The sequence below is a fragment of the Phascolarctos cinereus genome, unplaced genomic scaffold (genome assembly GCF_003287225.1).
Source record: "Phascolarctos cinereus isolate Bilbo 61053 unplaced genomic scaffold, phaCin_HiC Scaffold_4;HRSCAF=312, whole genome shotgun sequence".
Classification (NCBI taxonomy): domain Eukaryota; kingdom Metazoa; phylum Chordata; class Mammalia; order Diprotodontia; family Phascolarctidae; genus Phascolarctos; species Phascolarctos cinereus.
The window spans coordinates 590,445,669-590,467,986 of NW_027555847.1; the positions used below are offsets into that span (position 1 = coordinate 590,445,669).

Genomic DNA, 22,318 nt, shown 5'->3' on the forward strand with positions numbered 1-22,318 from the left:
TGCTAACATTGTGCTAGAATCTTCCTCCTTATTTAGAATTTCTGCTCTCTGTTGATTCTGTTTATTGAATTTTGCAGTTATTGGTAATAGATACCGCTATCTTGTGATATGGGCCAAGAGATACCAGAGAGTTAGGTGATCTTTTGTGGAATCCAGCTCCATTCTCAAGCCTTCGACCCTACACTTAGTTGCCATCCCAATGTACTACCCCTGCTTCCAGGAGTTACATTTTTTTTCCTCCTAAAAACAAGCACTAGAAACTCTTTGTCCAAGCAGTAGCATTTTTGCCAAAATTGTAGTAGATAGCCCTGGACTTGAAATCAAGAAGATTCTAAGTTTAAATCCTGCCTCAGACACTTACTAGCCGTGCTTAGCACAGTGCCCGGCACATAGTAGGCTCTTAATAGGTGCTAATTGACTGATTGGCTGGCCCTGGGCAAGTCATTTAACCTCTCTGTGCTTCAGTTTCTTCATCCATAAAATGGGAATGATAATAGCACCTACCTCCCAGGGTTGTTACAAGGATAAAATGAGATTCACAATAAACATAAATGCTTTGCACACCTCCAAGTGTTATATAAGGAGGTAGGGCAGCTAGGGAGTGCAGTGGATAGAGTCATGAAGACTCATCTTCCCAGGTTCAAACCATGGGCAAGGTGCTTAACCCTGTTTGCCTCAGTTTCTTTATCTGTAAAATGAGCTAGAAAAGGAAATGGCAAACTATTCCAATATCTTTACCAAGAAAACCCCAAATTGGGTCACAAAGAGTCAGATATGCCTGAAACGACCAAACAACAAGAAGTACTATATAAATGTTAGCACTTTTCTATCATTCTCTCCAAACCAGCTGTACTAGTTTTTAATCACCAAACAAATGTTCTTTGTGGTTGGGGTTCTTAGAGAAGTTGGAGGGAGATTATCAAAATGTTATCACAAACCAAGCAAGAATCTTTCAGGTTCAAAACAGTAAAGAACAAAGTTCATTTTAGAACTGTGACTTCTACTCAGTAACAAATGCTTTCAGGATTATTTCTTGGTCGTTGAAATTGTACAAGTAATCCCCTTAAGAAAAGAGTGAAAGTGGCAGAGGATGGTTTTCCTAAGAGGAAACAATCTGTGGGATAAAATGCCATGTGGGCATCTCCTTGTTCTGATTGGTGATGAATTGAAACAACACAAAATCCCCCAAGCACGATTTGTTTTTAAATCCCCAATCACTGTTGACTTTCTTTTTCTCTTTGTTCACTCACTTCAATGCATTTAGGAGTGGATCACTGCGCAGAGAACAACCATGGCTGTGAGCAGCTGTGCCTAAATACAGATGACTCATATGTGTGTCAGTGTTCAGAAGGCTTCGTCATTAATGAGGACCTCAAAACCTGTACAAGTGAGTCTCTTTCCTTGGCTCCTTCAAAAAGTCTCTTTTCTATGTCAATTCAATTTTACCAATATGACCCTCTCTGAGCTACAGTTACCATTACACTAAATTAAGTAGAAGGTTAGGATGGAAGCAGGGGAGAGAAGGGTTAACTTTTTTTTTCATTAAAACTGTACATTGGAATTCTATTCTCCATCTGTTTCTTTGCAGCTTTTAAAGAGAAATAGGTATCTGAACCACCTTTTACCTGTATCAGGGGGATTGTGATGAGATTGTATGTTGAATTGCATGAATTTTTTTTGCTTTTGTTAACAAAGGTTGATGTAACAACCTTTTGTTGTTACATCACATTCATTTCCAAATATGTTGTTTTCCCTTTCTCTAATGAATAAGCCATCCCTTAAAACAGGAGTGGAGAACATGTGACCTCTAGGTCCTCAAGTGAGAGCCCTTTGACTGAGTCCAAACACACATGTAGCCTCAAGGCTGCAGGTTCCCCACCTCTGCCTTAAAATGAAGATTGAAAAAGAAAGGGGTGGGGTGGAATCAGCAAAACCAGCTAATGTGTCAGCTGGTCTAAGAACAGATGCTTTACTCTCCCACTTTTGCAACAAAGGAAAGGAGATATATTTTCTCAACTTTTCTCTAGGCATTGTGAAGCTAGGTCATTATAATTACACGGTCTTCCACTCCATTTTATTGTTTTTTCTAGTCACATTGTTGTAGTCACTGTGTATTTTTTTTTCCCTACTTCTATTTATTTCACTTTGTATCAAGCTTTCTTGCATGTATCATAGTCATCATTTCTTACAGCACAGTAATATTCCATTAAATATGTGTACCATTGCTTCACTTTTCTCCGATTAGTGGCCATTTAGTTTGTTTCTAATTTTTTGCTACCACAAAAAATACTACTATAATCTTTTAGTATATAGGTGATTTTTTTCTGCCTTGTCTTCCTTAGGATACATGCCTAGAAGTGATTTGGATATCTGGTCAAAGGATATGGATGCATTAATCACTCCTTTCTTTTTTTTTTTAGCAAAATTCCAGAATTATTGGACTAATCAAACTCTATTAAGACTCTATTAGTGAACCTAGCTTCCTGTAGCCCCTCCAGCATTGACCATGTTCATCTTTTATTGTCTTTGCCAATTTTCTAGCTGTGCAGTGAAACCTCAGGTTGTTTTAATTTTAATTGTATGACTTCTACTGGGGGAAGAGTGTTGCTTTCTTGGAGTTGCCTCATCTATGACTTTAGAATCATAGGATCTTAGAATGGAAAGTTGCCTTAGAGACTACCCAATTTAGCCTTACGCACCACGCAGGGAACTCCCTCTAGAATATCCCCAAAGCCATCCTTCAGCCTCTGCTAGAATACTTCCAGCAACAGCAAAGTCGCCACCTCACAAAGTTACCCATTCCATTTCTGGAAAGTTTTAATCAACAAGAAGTTCTTTCTCGTGTTGGACTGAAATCTTCCTCCCCGTAACATCCAACTATTGTTCCTACTTTTCCCCATTAAAGCCAAAAAGAAGAATAATTCTAACCACTGTTCCTCATGACAGACCTTCAAATATTTCCCTAGGCTATATGTCCCTACTTCCTTCAGTCATTCCTCATTATATGGTTCCACCATCCTTGTTACCCTCCTCTCTTGTTATTATTCAGTCATTTCAGTCATATCTGATCTTCATGACCCCATTTGGGGTTTTCTTGGCAAAGATACTGGAATGGTCTGCCTTTTCCTTTTCTAGCTCATTATGCAGATGAGGAAACGGAGGCAAAAAGAGTTAAATGACTTGCCCAGGGTCACACAGCTAGTAAGTGTCTGAGGCCAGATCTGAACTCAAGAAGACAAGTCTTCTTGACTCCAGGCCTGGCCCTCTATCCATTGCATCACCTACCTGCCTCTATCCTCTTCTGGACAAACTCAAGCCTATCGATGCCCCTTAAAATAATGTGGTGCTTAGATCTGAAGACTGCATGCTAGATGTGGTCTGAGTATTACCTCTTTGGTTCAGGACATGTATTTCTTTTACAAAAAATTAAGGTGGCATGGAGAGACAGTAAGAATAGGAAGTCTGGAAGTCTGGAAGACCTGGGTTCAAGTCCAATTTCTGACAATTATTGTCTGTGACTCTGAAGAATATCACTAATCTTGTCCCAGCCAATTCTCCATGACTGCATTGCAGATGATCAATGGTAGAGGGAGTTTCCTCACCTGAAGCTCCCTACAGTGATGAAGTCACAGGTCCAGACCACCATCCCCTCCCCAGAAAGAAAGGATAGCATTAGCCCTTCTGGCAGCCACATCATACTGTTGACTCACTGGGTTTTTAGTAAGCTAAAACCTCTAAGTCTTTTTAATGAACTGTTATTAAACCACATTGCCCTCATCCTGGACTTGGCTAGCTGACTGTTCTAACTAAAGTACAGCCCTTTACATTTATTGTTATAATTTATCCTGTTAGATTTGGCCCATCTTCCCATCAAGAACTTTTGGAATCATGATTCTAGAATCTAACATATGATCTATCCCTCCCATATATGTATCATCTATAAATTCGATAAATATGCCTTTCTATGTCTTCCTTCAGGTCATTAATTAAGATGATGAACAGGACAGGGCCCAAGAGAGAGACATGAAGCATGACATTGGAGACCTTCCTCCACTACGCCATCAGTTCATTAATCATTTTCTAAAGCTCTAAGTCTGGAGTCAGGAAGACTTGAGTTCAAATATAGCCTGACATTTACTAGCTGTATGACCCTGGGCAAGTCACTTAACCTCTACCTGCCTCAATTTCTTCAGCTACAAAATGGGAATAACAGTAGCACTTACTTTTCAAGGTTGTTTAAAGGATCAAAGGAGATACTATTTGCAAAGTGCTTAGCACAGTGTCTATCACATAGTAGGTGCTTAATAAAAATGACTGTTTGCTTGTTTTATTTTTTGCCTAACCATTCAGTCTACATTTCTTCCTCTTTCCATAAAGCTACCACAGGGTTTGTCTACAGCAGATTAGGGTGGAAAGAGCCCTGGATTTGGAGACAAAAAACCTGGATTCAAGTTCCTATCTCTGACTTGTAATAGCTATGGCACTATGGGCAAATCTCTTAACTTCTCTGTACCTCAGTTTGCTTATCTGCGAAATAAGAATAATATACTGTCTATCTCAGAAGATTATTGTGAGTAAAGTACTTTGTAATTTGCAAAAATTTATAAAAATGTGAGCTAGTATTATTATTACATTTTGATGAAACCAAGATATACTTTGAGCATTCCCCTGATCTACCAATCTAATAACCCTGTCAAAAAAGGAAATGAGATTAGTTTGGTTATACTTATACTTGGTTATCCCATGATCACTCCTAATTATCACCACACCCCTATATAAGTGCCCCAAAATTAGTTTTTTAAATTATTTTTTATTTTTAATATATATTTATTTATATTTTATTATATTATATTTTATATATTGTTATACATTGTATATTATTATTAAATAAAATATTTTATTTTTAATTTATTCTAGAATTCCATTGGATGTCAATATTACCTTCACCAGTCCATAGCTTGTGAAATCTGCTTTTTTTTTCTTTCTGAAAATGAATATATTTGTCCAAGGCAAGGCTTCTGGTACTTCTCCTGTCTCCATAATTACTAAAAGATTATAAAGAATGGTTCTGTGATCTCATCTACAAGTCGTTGGTTTTGGGGTTTTTTTTCTTTATACCTTGGGGTATAAAACTTTTTGATTGGAGACTTAAATGCTCTCTATCTCCTGACTGGTCTTGAGCCTCAAATCCCACTTAACCATATTTGTTTGATCCTTCCAGTCTGTATATTTCCCCTCTTGACAGAGAAGATAGAAACATAAGAATAGAGTAGTTCTACTTTCTCTTTATTATTTATTTAATTTGTTTATTATTTATTAAATACTAGACACCCCAAGCTGCAAGTCTAGCCTGTCCATATTCTTCTTGCTCTGAATATCTTTTAAATCCTCATTTATTGTCCTCAGCATTTTTTTTTTGCCAGCCGCAACTCATCTGATTTAGCCTTCCTGCACTCTGCTTGTTGACCTGTGCCATGAATGAGTACCATCTTTGGTTAGGTGTCCTTTCTTCCATCTTTCATCCACATCCTTTTCATCCACGTCCCTCATGTCCATGTCTCTTCCTATGACTGTGTATTGCAGATCAACAGTGGGAAAGGGAGTTTCCTCACCTGAAGATCCCTACAGTCATGAAATCACGTCTGAATTCATCAAAGAGCTCACGGTCTGATCAAATAGGTTTCTTTAGTTGCCCCCTCCCTTTGGTCTCATGATCATTTTGCAATTGTATGGTCAGAATTTCTTTTTTGAGAGTTTCCCTAAGCCATCACCTTTTTTAGAGTTCCTAGCCATGAGAACATGCCTATCATTTCTTTGAGCTTTTTTGTGACCAGTTTTCCTAAAGGGCAACATACCTATTTGACTAAGTTCAGCATCCCCCTCCCTTCTGGGAATGGTCACTTTGTCTCCTGGGCTCTCAACCACATCTTCCTTTTGGGACAGAATTACAGTAGATCAAGAATAATAATTCCCTTCACAGTTTTCTGAGAAATGAAACTGATAGTGAGTAAAGTTGAGAATTCATTAGATGAAAATCTCTGCAGTAAATTTCTGCTATCCCAGATATATAGGAATCAATACCAAGACCATTCTTCAATAGATAAATGATCAAAGGATATGAACAGGCAGTTCTCAAAAGAAGAAATACAAGACACCAACAACCATATGATGAAATGCTCCAAATGACTAATAACAAAAGAAATGCAAATTAAAGCAATTTCAAGATTGTAGCTCCTGCCCATCAGATTGGGCAAGAATAAAAAAGGAAAAAGACAATTATTGGATGGGCTGTGAAAAGATAAATGCACTAATGCTCTCTTGGTGGAGCTGTGACTAGGGCCGGCCATTCTGGAAATCAGTTTAGAACTATGCTCCAAAAGTCCCTAAACTGTGTATGTCCTTTGGCCCAGCAATACCATTACTAGGTGTATACCTTAAAAGAGATAAAAAAAAAAAAAAAGAGGGAGGGGCAGCTAGGTGATGCAATGGATAGAGCACTGACACTGGAGTCAGGAAGACCTGAGTTCAAATCCAGCCTCAGACATTTGACACTTTCTGTGTGATCCTGGGCAAGTCACAACCCCAACTACTTCACAAAAAAAGAAGAGGGAAAGGATCCATGTGTACAAAACTATTTATAGTCACACTTTTAAAAGATTTTTATTGACACCTTTTATTTTTACATCATCTGTATTTCCCCTTGCATCCCTCTCTCTCCTCCTTCACAGAAAGCCACCCTGTATAACAAAAGAAAAAAAAATTTGGAGGCAATAGGGGTTAATTGTCCAGGATCACAGAGCTAGTAAGTATCTGAGTTCACATTTGAACACAGGTCCTTCTGACTCCAGGGCTGGTGCTCTATTCACTGCACCAACAAATATTTTTTTTAAGAGGAGGAAGAAGAAAAAATCAGCAAAATAAATTATTACACCAAAAAATCTGACATTAAATACAATCTTCTACACCAGTGGCCCTCTTGCCTCTGCAAAGGAGGGAGGGGATATATCCTCTCATACCTCTTCTTTGGGGCTTTGTTTTTTGTAATTTGGCAGTATTTGGGGGCTTTTTTTGGTTTTTTTGGTGAAACAATTGGAGTTAAATGACTTGCCCAGAGTCACACAGCTAGGGAGTGTTATGTATCTAAGGTCAAATTTGAACTCAGGTCCCCCTGACTCCAGTGCCAGTACTCTACCCATTGCATCACCTAGGTGCCCCTGACAGAATTTGTTTTTAATTATTTTGTGGTTGCTCTGTAGGAGAATCAGAAACAAATTGAGTACCTATCAAATGGAGAATGGCTGAATAAAATATGTTATATTAAGGGAATGGAACATAATTATGCCATAGGAAAATGATGAAAGGGATGTCTTCAGAGAAACCTGGTAGTTTCTTAGAAGTGAGCCAAATGAGAACAATTTATATGATGACTACCACATTGTAAAGGAAAACAACAGTGAAAGACTTAATAATTATGATCAACACAATGACCAATCTCTACTACACTAAACTAATGAAGAATCATCTATCTCATATCTTGGCATTTAAGCATATTAAATTTAACATTGTAGTTCCAACACTACCCTATTCATCTGTATCCCTTCAGTGTATTTTTAAAATGATTCACTGATGCTCTCTTTTTTCTTTTCTTCCCTTTCTTGGGTATCTCTATCACTAACCCCTTCCCTCACGCCTCATAATTCTCCTAACTCCCCCAACTCTCCCCTAAAATAAAAGCGCCCCTTTGAAACAAGTAACAATAAGTCGAGCAAAATAAATCTGGGTATTGCAATACATGATTATTAAGCACTTTTTTATTTTGTGTGCTAGCTTCTAAGGAAGAGGCAAGATTGAAAGAGGATAATCATGGAGCTTACAGTCTAGTAGAAGGATAATGGCCCAACTGAGATAACTATAATATACAATGTGACAAGATAAATACATTAGTGAGGTGCAAAAATCAAATGCTGTGTGAAATCCGAAGGGGATGGTTGTTGCCAACGGGGAGACCAGGGCAGCCTCATTTGAGTTGGGCTTCAGACAATGGGTAGGAATTTCACATGTGATAAAAACGGAAGGAATTCCAGCCACAAGGGACAACAAGAACAGAAGCACTGAGCCTCAGTGTGAGTCCCCAGAGCAACCAAAGGGGAATAAAGAATGTAGTGCCATCTTGGGCTGAGTGAAGAAGGATGTGGTATCTAGAACGTTGCCCTATCCAGACTCCCTCTAAAATACTATGTTTTGGGTACCACTTTTTTAATTTTTTTAGACAATTGGGGTTAAGTGACTTGCCCAGGGTCACATGGTTAGTAAGTGTCAAGTGTTTGGTCTGAGGCCACATTTGAACTAAGGTCCTCCTGACGTCAGGGCAGGTGCTCCATCTGCTGCGCCACTTAGCTGCTCCTTGGTACCACTTTTTAAGAAGGTCATTGACAAACTGGAGCATATCCAGAGGGAAATGATTAAGATGGTGAATGGACTAGAAACTATGCTACTGGAGGAAAAGTGAAGGAAATGGGGAAGTTTTTCCCAGAGAAGAGATGACTTAGGGGAGACATGTTAGCCATCTTCAAGTTCTGAAGAGTTGTCAGACAGAGGAGGGATTTGGCTTTTTCTGCTTGGCCACTAGCGGGGCAGTTAGGTGGTGTCACAGTGCACAGAGGGCTGGGCCTGGAATCAGGAAGACCTGAGTTCAAATCCAGCCTCAGACACTTACTAGCTGCATGACCCTGGGCAAGTTACTGAACCTTTGTCTGCCTCAGTTTCCTCAACTATAAAATGAGGAGAAAAATAGCACCCTACTTCTCAAGGTTGTCATGAGGATTGAATGAGATAATATTTGTGAAGCAGTTAGCATAGTTCTGGCACACAGTAGGTGCTTCATAAATGTTTATTTCCTTCCTTCCTTTCCTCCCTCCTTCCCCAGAGGGCAGAACTTGAACCAAAGGGAGGAAGTTACAGAGGGCCCAGTTTAGCTTCATTGTAAGGAAGCATGGAAAGATTTGCCTCTGGAAGGAGTGGCTTCCCCTTCCCTGAAGCTCTTGAAGCAAAAGCTGAACAGCCAATGGTCTAGGGAATTATAGAAGGGGTTCTCAGACTAGAGACCCCTCTGAAGTCCCTTCTACCTTAGAGATCACGTGATTTTCAGTGTAGGGTTTAGAGAAAGTCTTGTCTGCAGCATCAAGTGCAAGAGGGGAATAATATGAGAGGAGATGGGCCAGGAAGGTTGGTACTAGATCATGAACAACCAGGAACACCAGGCAACTAAATTTGAACTTTACCCCCTAGAACAGTGTTATTTTCACTTTGTAGTTACTTAATAAATGTTTATTGAATTAAATTGAGTTGAGTTGAATGAAGTTGAACGAGGCATATCCTTCCATCACCGTTCTACTCAATTTTCACAGAATTCTCACTTGGCTCTTTGTTTTGTAGGGGTGGATTATTGCTTGTTGAGTGATCATGGTTGTGAACATTCCTGCATAAATACTGACAAATCCTTCACTTGTCAGTGCTCTGAGGGGTATGTACTCAGGAGTGATAGAAGAACCTGCAAAAGTAAGTTTTCAGTAGTTCCTCTTTTAAAAAAAAATTAGGCTTTCTGTGCGCATACTACATGCATGTACATTTTAATGTATATGTAGTAAGACTCTGGACTCAACTCTTCAACCTGCATGTGCACGAACAAATCAGGTTCCCAGAGTTCGCTGCTCCCCCTCGGAGTCCTAGAGGTAATAGGTATGAGGGATGGAGGAGTAGACCATATATAGACTCTAGGAGTCTATCCACTGGCAAGTTGGGTCCTCAGGGGGTGACTACATGACCTCTTCAAGATTCTAGGGTTAATTCTGAAGGGTTGGGGTGATTATTCTAATGCTATTGCCTTGAGCTCCCATTCCAATACATTTCTCCTAATATCAGTTGATAGTTACAGCTAGTTTCTCCCCTATATCATTGATTAAACCAGTGATTAGTGCCCCCATTATTAATTTAACCGGTTATAATATGAATTAGCTGTTACAAGAGGTTATTTCCTAAGAAGGTATCTGGAACAAAAATACAAAAACATTTTCCCCCAACATTATCCTCTCCCCTTTTCCACCTTTGTCCTTTGAGAGAGTGAACTCAGCCTTCAAGTGGTTGCTACAAAGCATTTGTCCCACCAGGTTCATGTCCAAGTGCAGCATAGCCATAGATGAGTTACTCCATTTCTGTAGAACACGGTGTCTCAGATACCAGGTTGAACCACCATCAGACTAGGGATCAAGCAGATCGCCCTTTAAGGATGGCCTGATTCACTGGACTCCACTGCTGGCAAAAGAATCTCTGATTCTTTGACATTTCAAAGTTCATAAAGCCTCATGCCAAGAGGAAAGAACGCCCTACCCCCAGTATAGGCTTGCCTGGGAGGCCATGGGGCGAGCACAGTAGGAGGAGGGGCACCCTCCCCCTGGCCCTCCTGAACCCGAAGGGTCATTCTGACATCTCATAGCTAGCAGGAAAGAAAGGGCAGATTTTTCCACTGGCGCCTTCTGTATGATCTCCCAGTTCTGAGTCATCAGCCTACCAAATGGTCTATTCTTCACTACGAAGTTAAGCACATAAGAAATAGCCTCCAAATACATGCTCTGATCTGTCCATGCGGCGTCATCACACGTATCCGCAATCAAGCTCACCGAACATTCACATGGATTCTCTGCACATGCTCCCAAGACTGGCCCTCATTGGCCAGCCTTCTGTTTTCTATATGAATTTGTATATAGCCAACCCTCAGAGATCTGTGTGCCCTGAGGAACATCTCTTCAGTTTGCCAACCAGCTGGTCCCTGGGCCGCCTTCCTTCCCACACTCTCTAGGCAAGATTTTCCCATTTCAGGCTTTTCTCCTCTTCTTTCTGCTGTCTCACAAAGCCCTTTTTATTCACTTTCTCTGTCCTCACAATGACCCTGCCTAATTCAGCCATCAGCCAACATTGGGCATGAAGAACTGGGAAAGGGAGAGAAAGCACGGGGCTGGGGAGGTGGGGATTTCCTCAAAATTCATCTAGTTCTGCTCTATGCTGACATTCCTGAAAAGACTCTAAACAGTCTGGCAAAAGATAAGAAGGTTATGAGTGATGTCTACTGAGTGTCATGGGCCCTCAAGCCCTCAGCTTCCCAGGAATCAGCTCCTTTCTCTGAACTGATCCAAAGAACCTTGTCTCTTTGGCTTAGGGCTTCCTTCTTTAATATGCTCTGCGGAGAAATTACTATATCTTACCCCATCCAAATGAGTCAGCAAAAGCCCAATAATCAATCTGTGACTGGAGGTCAGAACCTCCCAAATATTCCTTTTGCTCTAAATAGCTGGGTTCTAATACCTATCTACTTTTTCCCTCTCTGAAAGTTCTTTAAAATTTCCATCAGTTCCAGAGTTCACATGGACCTTCCTAAAATAATGACAAGCTAACTCCTTCTCACCTTGTGCTCTCATGTCTAGGGATACACTCGTCTGTGCAAATGCTGCTTGTATCATGACGCTTTCTATCTTCCTCATTTTCCCATGCAGAGTACATTTGTTACTGGGGATAGGATGATCTCATCGGTGAAAATCAACCAGGGGAATTAAAATTGAAATTTGATATGTGCATATAGAGGTAGTATATGGCTGAGAACCTGTGAAGTAATAAGATAGGACATAGCTATACTGGCAGAGATGTTCTCTGCCCCCTTGCCCTACTGTATATATGCAGCCAGGCTATTCCCACAAAAAAGGGATTTTCTGTCTTCCCTCAGGATGATTCAGTGTGGCCATTCTATCCAATAATAATACGCTGGGGTTTCAGTTCGGCCACAGTTAACTGGAGATTGGGGTATGTGTTTCCCAGCCTGTGCCAGATGACAGACATGACTTCACCTCCACTTTCACAAAGCCTGCTGGGTTGGGGGAAGTGAGCCAGCTCCAGTTAAGCAGATAGGTGTGCCCTTGACCCTTCCCAAAGGCAGAATACGGACTTGGCCTTGCAGGGATGTGGCCTGAAGGATGTCAACCAAGGAAACTGTCTTTCATCTAACCAGGCAGATATACCATTGAAGAATGGAAAGCTGAACTGATTCACTTCATTTCAATTTAGCAAAGATGTATTAAACACCTACTATGTGTAAAGGATTGTGCTAGATAGCCAAAGGTACAAAGATTGAAAAAATGAAACCATCTCAGGCCTCAAGGATGCTACATTCTACTGGGGGCTGGGGAAGGAGGGTTAGAAAGATAAATATAATGGGTGATGAGGGCAAAGGAGATCTAGGAGTTAACAGTTCTGCTTTAACGATCAGGAAAGACCTCAAAGAGAAGCCATGGGAACCCTGGCCAGGAGCCTGAAAGCAATAGAAAAATTATTTCCTTCTCTACCTATGCTGGGGTAGAGGCTGGATTCAATTTAAAGATGGTGTAGTGGAAAAAATGAGAAGCAATGGTGAATAATGGGTAAAGGGCCGTCCCCAGAGTCAGAAAGACTTGGGTTTAAATCCCATGCATGATCCAAACTAGCCATGTGATCTGGGCATGCCTCTTCTTGATGCCCTTGGCCACCCTTTAAGACTATAAGTTGTGGACAAGTTGTCTGTTTACATAGTGGATGGAGTTTCCACACTAGAAGTTGTCTTCATGGATGAAACCAGAAGTCTGCCTCCAAAAGCCACAAAAAGAACAGTGGACCCAAAGTCACAAGACCTGGATTTGAGACCCCGGGCTGTCATGTATTCCCCTCAACATTCACTTCAGTATAATTCACTTCAATATTCAGACATCTCTGGGCCTCAGTTTCCCAATATGCCAAATGAAAAACTTGGACTGGTGGATCTATAAGGTCCCTTCTGGGTCCAGCTTTCTATTATTTCGCACCTCACCTTCCCCTATTTACCTCTGTGGATTCCCAATGTGCAGAGTAGCAGCTCTGCCCATCTGCCCAACATTGACTTGTTTTATCTTCAGGGTCTTCATTTCCTGCTGCTGGTTGGATGCAGAGATGACCCTGAGGCATGAGAGAGGAGACAGTTCTTCTCTCAGACTTGCACTATTTGGTACAAAAAAGATCCTCCCCTTTTCTGGGCACTGGGATTCTCCCTATGGCAAGGACTTAACAGAAGCAATAAGTGACCCAACCTCAAGGAAAATGCAATAAGTCTGAAATCATTATCAGTAAACCTTTGTGGAATGTGACCCTAGGCTTAGAGCTGGAAGGGACCTGAGAGGTCATTGAAGATGAGGAAAGTGAAGCACATCGAAGTTAAATAGCCATAGTATCAGAGGCAGGATTCGCACCCAAGTTTTCCTGACTCTAAGTCCAATGGGGTTAAGCATAGTAAAGGATGGTTACAAAGAGCCTCCTTTCCCTCAAAGGGCTTGCAATCCAGTTTATGTCTGTAAAAATATGAGTAACAGTGCACCCACTCCCGGACAAAAATTTAGTCTAATCCCTCATTTCACAGACAAAAAATAATGAGGGTCAAAGGATGACTTACCCAAAGAAGCCTCTAGACCTTTACACCAGGCCCTTTATTTAATATGAGAGGACTCTAGATACTTTTGCCTCCAAAATGATGTTTCATATAGAGTTAGCAAGAGATGACTTCTGATTTTTTAATTGTAAAAAAAAATACAATCATGTAATTACACACACACACACACACACACACACACACACACACACACACACACACCCCTTCCCCCCATCTTCTCCCAGCCTGTGTCTTCTTGGCACAATGTGCACTGTGGCTTTTTTTCTCTGAAGAGCAGGATTGGTTTTCCTGCTCTCCAACGTGGAACCTTAGACATCACCTTGCATTCTGTCATCACTAGAAAGGGACTAATATTCTAAAGTACACATAGAACAATTATTGCCCTGCCTCAGACTCTCTGAGTCACCAGACCCTGATCCAGACATTAGGAACATTTTCTGGTTTGGGATAATAGACCAGGGGAAAGTTTCCTACCCAGAAATTTTTTCCAAATAATTAAACTCCTAATCAGTTGTATTCCAGATTGCTTAATTAAATTGTTTAAAAAAAAACACTATTTAACTAGACTTGGAAGAAATCATCCTTTTAGAAAGGAAATGTTTTCTTCCTGGGAGATTTCATTCTTCCTCTTGGGAATTCCCAGGAGAAACTTAAGAAGTTCAAGGTGGATTCTTTTGCACTTTTCTTCTGGATTTGAACTCTGCACCCTCCTTAACCTCTTGGCTAATACTCAACTATTGGCCATCTCTCTGCACTCCTTTTCTGAGATCCTTACCAGATTGTCAGAGAAGGCTCTGGAGAGTAATAGAGAACAGTAAAATGAGCAGCGGAAACTACATTTTCTGGACACAAATGTATCTAGAGATGTAATTTCTTTTGTTAAATAGGTCTTTACTGATTTTTATTGTTTATTTTTTAATATCATCATATTTCCCCCAGGATTCCTCTCCTTCCCAAAGAGTCATTCTATATTATATATATATATATATATATATATTATATATATATATATATATACACACACACATAAAAAAATGGTGGGGTTTTTAAAAATTAATATAATAGGAAATAAATTGAAAAAGGTCTGAAAACATGTGCCTTGTATAAAACTTGTGGCCCTTCTGTCTCTGCAAAGGAATGGAAGGGTTTTCTCATATCTCTTTGGAGCCATGCTTGTTTTTTTTGCAATTTCACAACAATTCACTTTTGACTTTTTTTTTATAGCCATTCTTTCCATTTACATGTTGTTGTCATTGTATATATTATTTTCTTGGCTCTTCACTCCACATCAATTCATGTTTCTCTGTATTCATCATATCCATTGTTTTATCCACTACATTCATGTACCACAATTTGTTTAGTCATTCCCCAATCAATGGGCGTTTACTTTGTTTCCAATACTTTGTTATGACAAAAAGTGCTGCTATAAAATATTTTGGTGTATATGGGGACTTTTTTTTTATCAATTGCCTCCTTGGGATATAAGCCTAGTAATGAAATCTCTAAACCAAAGGATATGGACATTTTACTTTATTTGCATAATTCCAAATTGTTTTCCAAAATGGTTGTACCCTTTCATAGTTTCACCAACAATGCACTAGTATGCCTATCTTCCCACAACCCCTCCAACATTGACTATTCCCATTGTTTGTCATCTCTGCCAATTTGAAGAGTATGAAGCAAAAGCTCAGGGTTGTTTTAATTCATACGTTTCTTATTATTAGTGATTTGTAACATTCTTTCATGTGGTTGTTAATAGTTTGCAATTCTTTTGGCAACTGTTTTTGATGTATATACTGTATCTACATATATGTTAATTTTTATATATATATGTATATATATAAAATCAGAGAGATTCAATAGTAAGATATTTTCTCAATTGACTACTTCCTTTCTTATGTTAGGTATTTTGATTTTGTTTGTGCAGAAGCTTTTCAGTTTCATGTAATCAGTTACCTTTTTTACCTTTTATAACTGTCTGCTTAAGAATATATCTTCTACCCATAGCTGTGAGAGGCATACATGATCTGCTTCTCTTCTAATTTTTTAAAAATATGATCTTTAATATTAAAGTCGTCTCCATTTAGAATGAATTGTGGGATATGGTATAAGGTGTTGGTCTAAGCCTATTTTCTGCCAGACTGTTTTTCAGTTTTCCCAGCAAGTTGTATCAAATAGGGAATTCTTTCCCAAGTAATTGATGATTTCTGGTTTATCAAAAACTGGGTTATTGAGTTTCATTGTTTCTGATTCCCCCTCATTCATCTCTTCCGTTGATCTACCTCTCATTTTTTAACCTTTTAAAAAAAAAACAGGCGGTTTTGATGACTGCTGCTTTATAATACAAGATGTCCCCAAAGTCTTAGTGCATTGTTAAGCTCAGATAATTCAGAAGTACAAATACTACAAACTTCCAAAAACATTTGAAAAATAATCACTTGAAGGCTTAAAATGTTGATATGTTTCTTGTTAAAATTCAACATAACCACCATCTTGTGCTATGCATTGGTCTATTCAATTACGAACTTCGTAAAAACTTTCATTAATTGTGATTCAGTGACCAGAAGGACTGCATTTATAATCAGTCCTAGCTTTCAGATCATATACAACATGGGGCAGCTAGGTGGCGCAGTGGATAGAGCTCCAGCCTTGAAGTCAGGAGGACCTGAGTTCAAATCCAGTCTCAGACACACAATGTACAAGCTGTGTGACCTGGGGCAAGTCACTTAACCCCAACTGTCTAGCAAAAAAAAAAAAAGAAAAGAAAAAAAAAGGTCCATATACAACAGTTCTGATGTGATTTCACAAGAAAAAAAAAAGCCCAATAGAGATAGATCAGGTGACTGAGGTGCACAAGCAACAGAACCTCCTCTATTGTCCACTGATCTAAGAAAGTGGCATATGGAAACTGTGGTATACATAATGCATAATGATGCACTGCCTCACCTTGTTAAAATTTAAATTTATTAATTAAAAGTATTGATTAAATAATAAATTATTAAAATTAAATTATTATTCAAATTCATAAAATGAAATGGGTATAAAATAAATCTATATAATTAAACTTTCAAATGATTTTTGGTAAGTTTGTAGGCTTCATGCTTCCGAAGTTATTAAAGCCTAAAACTGCACTCAGACTTTTAGGACACTTTGTATACTGTGAGATCTGAAAGTACAGAGATGTAATTTGAACAGGGGAAATCTCCCACCATAGTTAATCCTGGTTCTGTCAGTAACTAGCTGTATGACTTTGGATAAGTCATTTAACGACTTTGGATTTAATTTTTCATATGTAAAATGAGGAGTTGTAATCAACTTATCACTAGATTTCTATTCTCCCCAAGGCCTAGGCCCCTAAATCAGAGACAATTAGATCCTTCTATGGTGGAGCAAAATGCGAATTGGTCCAACTATTCTGGATATCAATTTTGAATTGTATGAGAAAAGTTATTGACCCTTCATACTCTGTAACCCAACAGTCTCTTACTACTAGGGGTGTACGTGTGTGTGTGTGTGTGTGTGTGTGTGTGTGTGTGTGTGTGTGCGCAAAATCAAGGAGGTCAAACACAATAAAAAGGTCCAACATATAACAAAATATTCATATAAGCATTTTCTATTTAGAAAAGGACTACTTAGGGGCAGCTAGGTGGTGCAATAGATAGAAATCAAGAGGACCTGAGTTCAAATCCAGCCTCAGACCAAACACTTGACACTTACTAGCTGTGTGACCCTGGGCAAGTCACTTAACCCCAATTGCCTAAAAAAAAAAAGAAAGAAAAGAAAAGAACTATTTAGAAAAGAAAAGAAACAAAGTGGATGCCCAAAGTGGATGTTGATCCACTGCAATTAGATAATAATCAAACAAGATGTGGTATATGAATGTAATGGAATTTTATCATATGGTAACAAATGACATTTTTGTCATAGGAAGAATTGTATGACCTAGTGCAGAATTCAATGAGCAGAATCAAAAGAACAAAATAGACAATCAACAGGCATTTATTAAATGGATTAAATAATTTAATAAATGATAATGTATTAAATTATATTCTGGGTACTGTGCTAGGCACTGCGAATACCAAAGACGGGCAGTGAAAAGACTCCAGATAGGACCTGGAGCATAGTGTGTGAGAAGCAGCCAGATAACTGGCTTGGCTGGACTGTGAGCTGACAGGAAAATGACAACTGGGGCAGAATTTTGTATACATTGTCAGAGGGGATCATTTTATTGGGCATTTTTGCTTAATTGTTTTTATTTGTTAAAAAGGGGGTTCCATTTGGAGGGGGTGAAAATGAGAAACTTCTTCCAAAAATGGTTGATATAGAAACAAAAGGTATCATTAAAATTTATTTTCAAAGGAAGGGAAGGAAGAGAGGAAAGAATGGAAGGAAGAATGGTGGGAAGGAAGAAGGAAGAAAAGAAGGAAGGGAGGAAGGGAGGGGGAGAGGGAGGAAAAGGAGAAAAAATGAATAGAAATAAGAAAGGAAAAGGAAAGGAAAGAAAAGAAGGAGAGGAGTTAGGGAGGAAGGAAAGGAGTTACCAACAAACAAACCAATGAACTTATTATTTGGAAATGATTTAGGTTCTTAGGAACCCAAATTAAGGCAGACCCAGTTCTATTAGAGCCAGTGACAAGGAAATTGACTAATTCATGAACAAGGAATGGTAAGGGATAAGAAATTTCAGCAATTTTAAAAGGTAAAAACCATACCACAATGCTCTACTGACTTGTTAAAAGAAAAACAAACTTGCTGCTAATTTGAAAGCCCAAGAGAACCCAGAAACCGGATTCTTAGCAAGAGAGACTGGCTGAAGTCCCGGCTGAAGACTCTATGAAGCTCTCATTTAGAGCTGGCTTTTACTTCTGTTGTGCCAAGACATTTGAGCAGCACAGTTGGCCTGCAACAGACTGTGGTGGACTTGAGCCCTGCTTATGTAACAGGGGGAAAAAAGAGAGAGAGAAGAACAGTTGGAAGCTCCCCATTGAAGACTGGAAAATCTTCAGGAAAGCTCAGTCTGTCAACACTAAAGTCTAAAAGCATCAGGGAAGAAAATGATTAGTTTCAGTGAAGATTCAAGGTGAAAGGCTGGAGCCAAGGTAGAGCTCAAGATCATCCCTTCCTGATCACTTTCAGATCCAATCTCAAGGAACACATAAGAAGAAGTATTGATGCACTAAGACTTTGGGGACATCCTGTATTATAAAGCAGCAGTCATCAAAACCATCTATTTTTTTTTAAAAAAGGTTAAAAAAAGAGAGGTAAATCAATGGAAGAGATGAATGAGAGAGAATCAGAAACAATGAAACTCAATAACCCAGTTTTTGTCAGTTTAAGCACACCTTCCACAGGACACATGACAACTTTTCCATGGTTTGGTAGATTATCTTCAAGAGCTGCTGTGGCCAAAGAAAGTCTTTGTGTGGGCAGCGAGGTGGCACAGTGGATAGAGCACTGGTCCTCGAGTCAGAAAGAACTGAGTTCAAATCCAGCCTCAGACACTTATAAGCTATGAGAACCTGGGCAAGGAACTTAACCGTGTTTGCCTCCAAAAAAAGAAAATCATCTATAAAATGAGGATAGCACCTGTAGTATATCTCCCACAGTGTTACAAGGGAAGGAACGTATGTGGCATGGGCAGCTAGATGGGGCAGTGGATAGAGTGACAGACCTGAAATTAGGAAGACCTGAGTTTAAATCCAGCCGCAGACACTTCTTAGCTGTGCGACCCTGGGCAAGTCACTTAACCCTGTTTGCCCCAGTTTCCTCATCTGTAAAATGAACTGGAGAACGAAATGGCAAGCTGCTTTAGTATTTCTGCTAAGAAAACCCCAAATAGGGTCATGAATAGTCAGATGTGATTGGAACAAACAACTGAATGACAAAAAATGTATGTCGCCTGCTTAGTAAACTTCAACAAACCATGTAAATATCAACTATTGTTCTAGGTGCATTGTTAAAGGGGGATAAATTGCTGAAATCTTTTCCTCTCTGTTTGCATCCTTCTCAATGGAACCTCAGGACTGGACTCCTGCGCTCTGGGAGACCATGATTGTGAACACACGTGTATAAGCCTTGAGGACTCCTACAAGTGCCGCTGCTATGAAGGTTACGTTCTCCGAGAAGATGGGAAAACCTGCAGAAGTACGTTCATGGGGTTTCTAGCTCAAGTGCTGGTATAGGAACTACTATATAAAAACAGAAATCCCGAATTCCATGTCAGTAGATTACTCAAGCAAGGCAGTCATTGAGATAAAATTGGAGCTCTGTGGCACGAGACAGTTAGTCACAATCCAGCCCTTGTTGAAATGCCTTCCTTGGGTCTTTATTGTAGCACCTCAGTTTGTCTCATTAGTAACTAAATTCCCTTAGAAAGGCAGTATGGTGTAGTGGGGAAAGCACTAGGTGTGATATTTGACAACCAAAGGTCAAGCCCTAGACCAAAAAATTATTTCATCTGCTTGAGTCTCAGTTTTCCCATCTGTAAAATGGGGCTAATGCTTATTCTGTTTTTTTTCCTCCAGGGTTGTTTTGAGGAAAGGGCTTAGTTAATTGCACCTATTAAATAGAGCTATCCTTATTCATGAGTAGCTAGGTGGCACAGTGGATAGAGTTTGGGGCTTGGAGTCAGGAAGACTTATCTTGAGTTCAAATGTAGCCTCAGACACTTACTAGCTTGTATGACTCTGGACAAGTCACTTAACCCTGTTTGCCTCAGTTTCCTCATCTGTAAAATGAACTGGAGAAGGAAATGGCAAACCACTCCATTATCTTTGCCAAGAAAACCCCAAATGGGGTCACAAAGAGTCAGACACGACCGAACAACAAAAATCATTACTATGAATGCAGATGAGAGATAAGAAATTTGCCATGAACCCTATCTATGCTATGGCTTCAAAAATCATGTCACTTCTTCATTTTCAAAAATGTCAATGGAATTTCATCCCAAAAAGCTGCTACTAGAGGAAGACATCCAAAGTTGCCTTAATGTTCAAAAACATATTTTGGTGGGAAATAGAGCATAACACTTGTCTAATTCACGTGCATTGTTAACAGGGGAATAATTGCTAATGCGTATAATATTTTTCCCATCTGTGCCCTTGGAACCACATGGAAACTCAGTATTGGACCCGTGTGCTCTGGGAAACCATGGCTGTGAGCATTCCTGTGTGAACAGAGGAGAATCTTACATGTGCCTCTGTTTTGAAGGTTATACACTTCTGGAGGATGGGAAAACCTGCAAAAGTAAGTTTACATCCAATTCAGCAAATGTGTATTAAGTACCTATTGTGTGCATGGCACTGTGCTAGGGATAGGGACTGGACTTGTCAACAGGATAGGGAACTCTCAGATGAGGAAAATCCCTCCATCAATGCAAGTTAGCTCCTTCTCTACAAATTACAGGAGTGTGAGAGAGTTGCCCAAAGCACTGAGACAATATGGGTCAGAGGTTAGACTTGAACCCCAGGTCTTCCAGGCTTTGAGGTCAGCTCTCTAGGCACTATACCATTTTCCCCCTTATAGTGTGGGAGATACAAAGGCAGAAACAATAAAGCCCTGCCCTTAAGAAGATACCCTTTAGACTCATGATGAAAAATGCTATCTACTTCCAGAGAAAGAATTGATGGGAGTCTGAATGCAGATCAAAGCATTCTACTTTCACTTTCTTTTTTTGGTGTTTTTCCCCCTTTGGGTCTGTATCTTCTTTCACAATATGACAAATATAGAAATATGTTTTGCATGACTGAACATATATAACCTGTATCAAATTGCCTGCCATCTCAGAGAGCAGGAAGGGAGAAAATTTGGAACTCAAATTTTGTTTTAACTGAATGTTAAAAATTGTCTTTACACATAACTGGGGGAAAATAAAATATTATTTTGAGATATGAGATAAAGATACCCTTTACTGAGATATGGGGGTGAGGGACAATATGACAAGTACACTAATCAGCTTGAGTGGTAGGAACAAAGAAGAGGTGCAGACAAAATAGGAGAATGGGGAGAGGGAGTGATCACTATCACCAGAATGGCTAAGAGGAGGCTTCCTGGAGGAAGGAGCAGCTGAGTGGAAGCTTGAAGGAGGAGAAGTATTCCAGCAGGCAGAGAGGAGGGAAGAAAGGGGGCATTCCAGACATGGGGGACAGACAGCCTGAGCCTGCACAGAGGCAAGAGATGACAGGACAGGCTCTTTTTGTGGACTTGTTTTTCCAGTTGTGTCCGACTCCTCCTGACCCCTTCTGGGGTCTTCTTGGCAAAGATACTGGAGCAGTTTGCCATTTTCCTCTCCAGTGGATTAAGGCATTATTGACATGCTTTGCCCCGAGGTCACAAAGAGTTGGACATGACTGAACAGTGACTACATAACAATAATAATCACTATGATTTATGGAGAATGTTATAAGTATCATCTCCTTTGAGTCCCACAAGAACCCTGGAGGTAGGTACTAATATTATCCTCATTTTGCAGATGAGGAAACTAAGGCAGAGAAAGGTGAGGGTCACCCGGCTAGTAGCTGAGGCAGAATTTGAACTCGGGCCTTCCTCCCTCCATGCCTAGCAGTCTTCTCACTGCTCCACCTAGCTATACTGAGAATAGATGGAAGGTAGTCTCAGGGGAGGAAGGCATCAGCAATTGGAAAGAAAACAGGAGAGGAGGTGGCATGTGAGGTAAGCCTTAAAGGAAGACATGGAAGATGACACTGATGATGATACCAGAACTCAGTATCACTTTATCATTCAGGCTCTACTTTTACTGGAGATCTGGAACCTTCAAAAAGGTTTAATAATAACATAGACTGAACTTTATAATTGACAAAG

General features: G+C 39.7%; 1 protein-coding gene across 1 annotated transcript in view; it reads left to right on the forward strand.

The window, feature by feature from the left end:
* The window catches only part of MATN2 (matrilin 2), a 202,873-nt gene that overhangs the window by 157,657 nt on the left and 22,898 nt on the right, over window positions 1-22,318 (forward strand). The window contains 4 exon segments of the mRNA XM_020968963.2: window positions 1,265-1,387; window positions 9,436-9,558; window positions 19,520-19,642; window positions 20,621-20,743. Of these exon segments, the coding sequence (XP_020824622.1) occupies window positions 1,265-1,387; window positions 9,436-9,558; window positions 19,520-19,642; window positions 20,621-20,743 (492 nt within the window).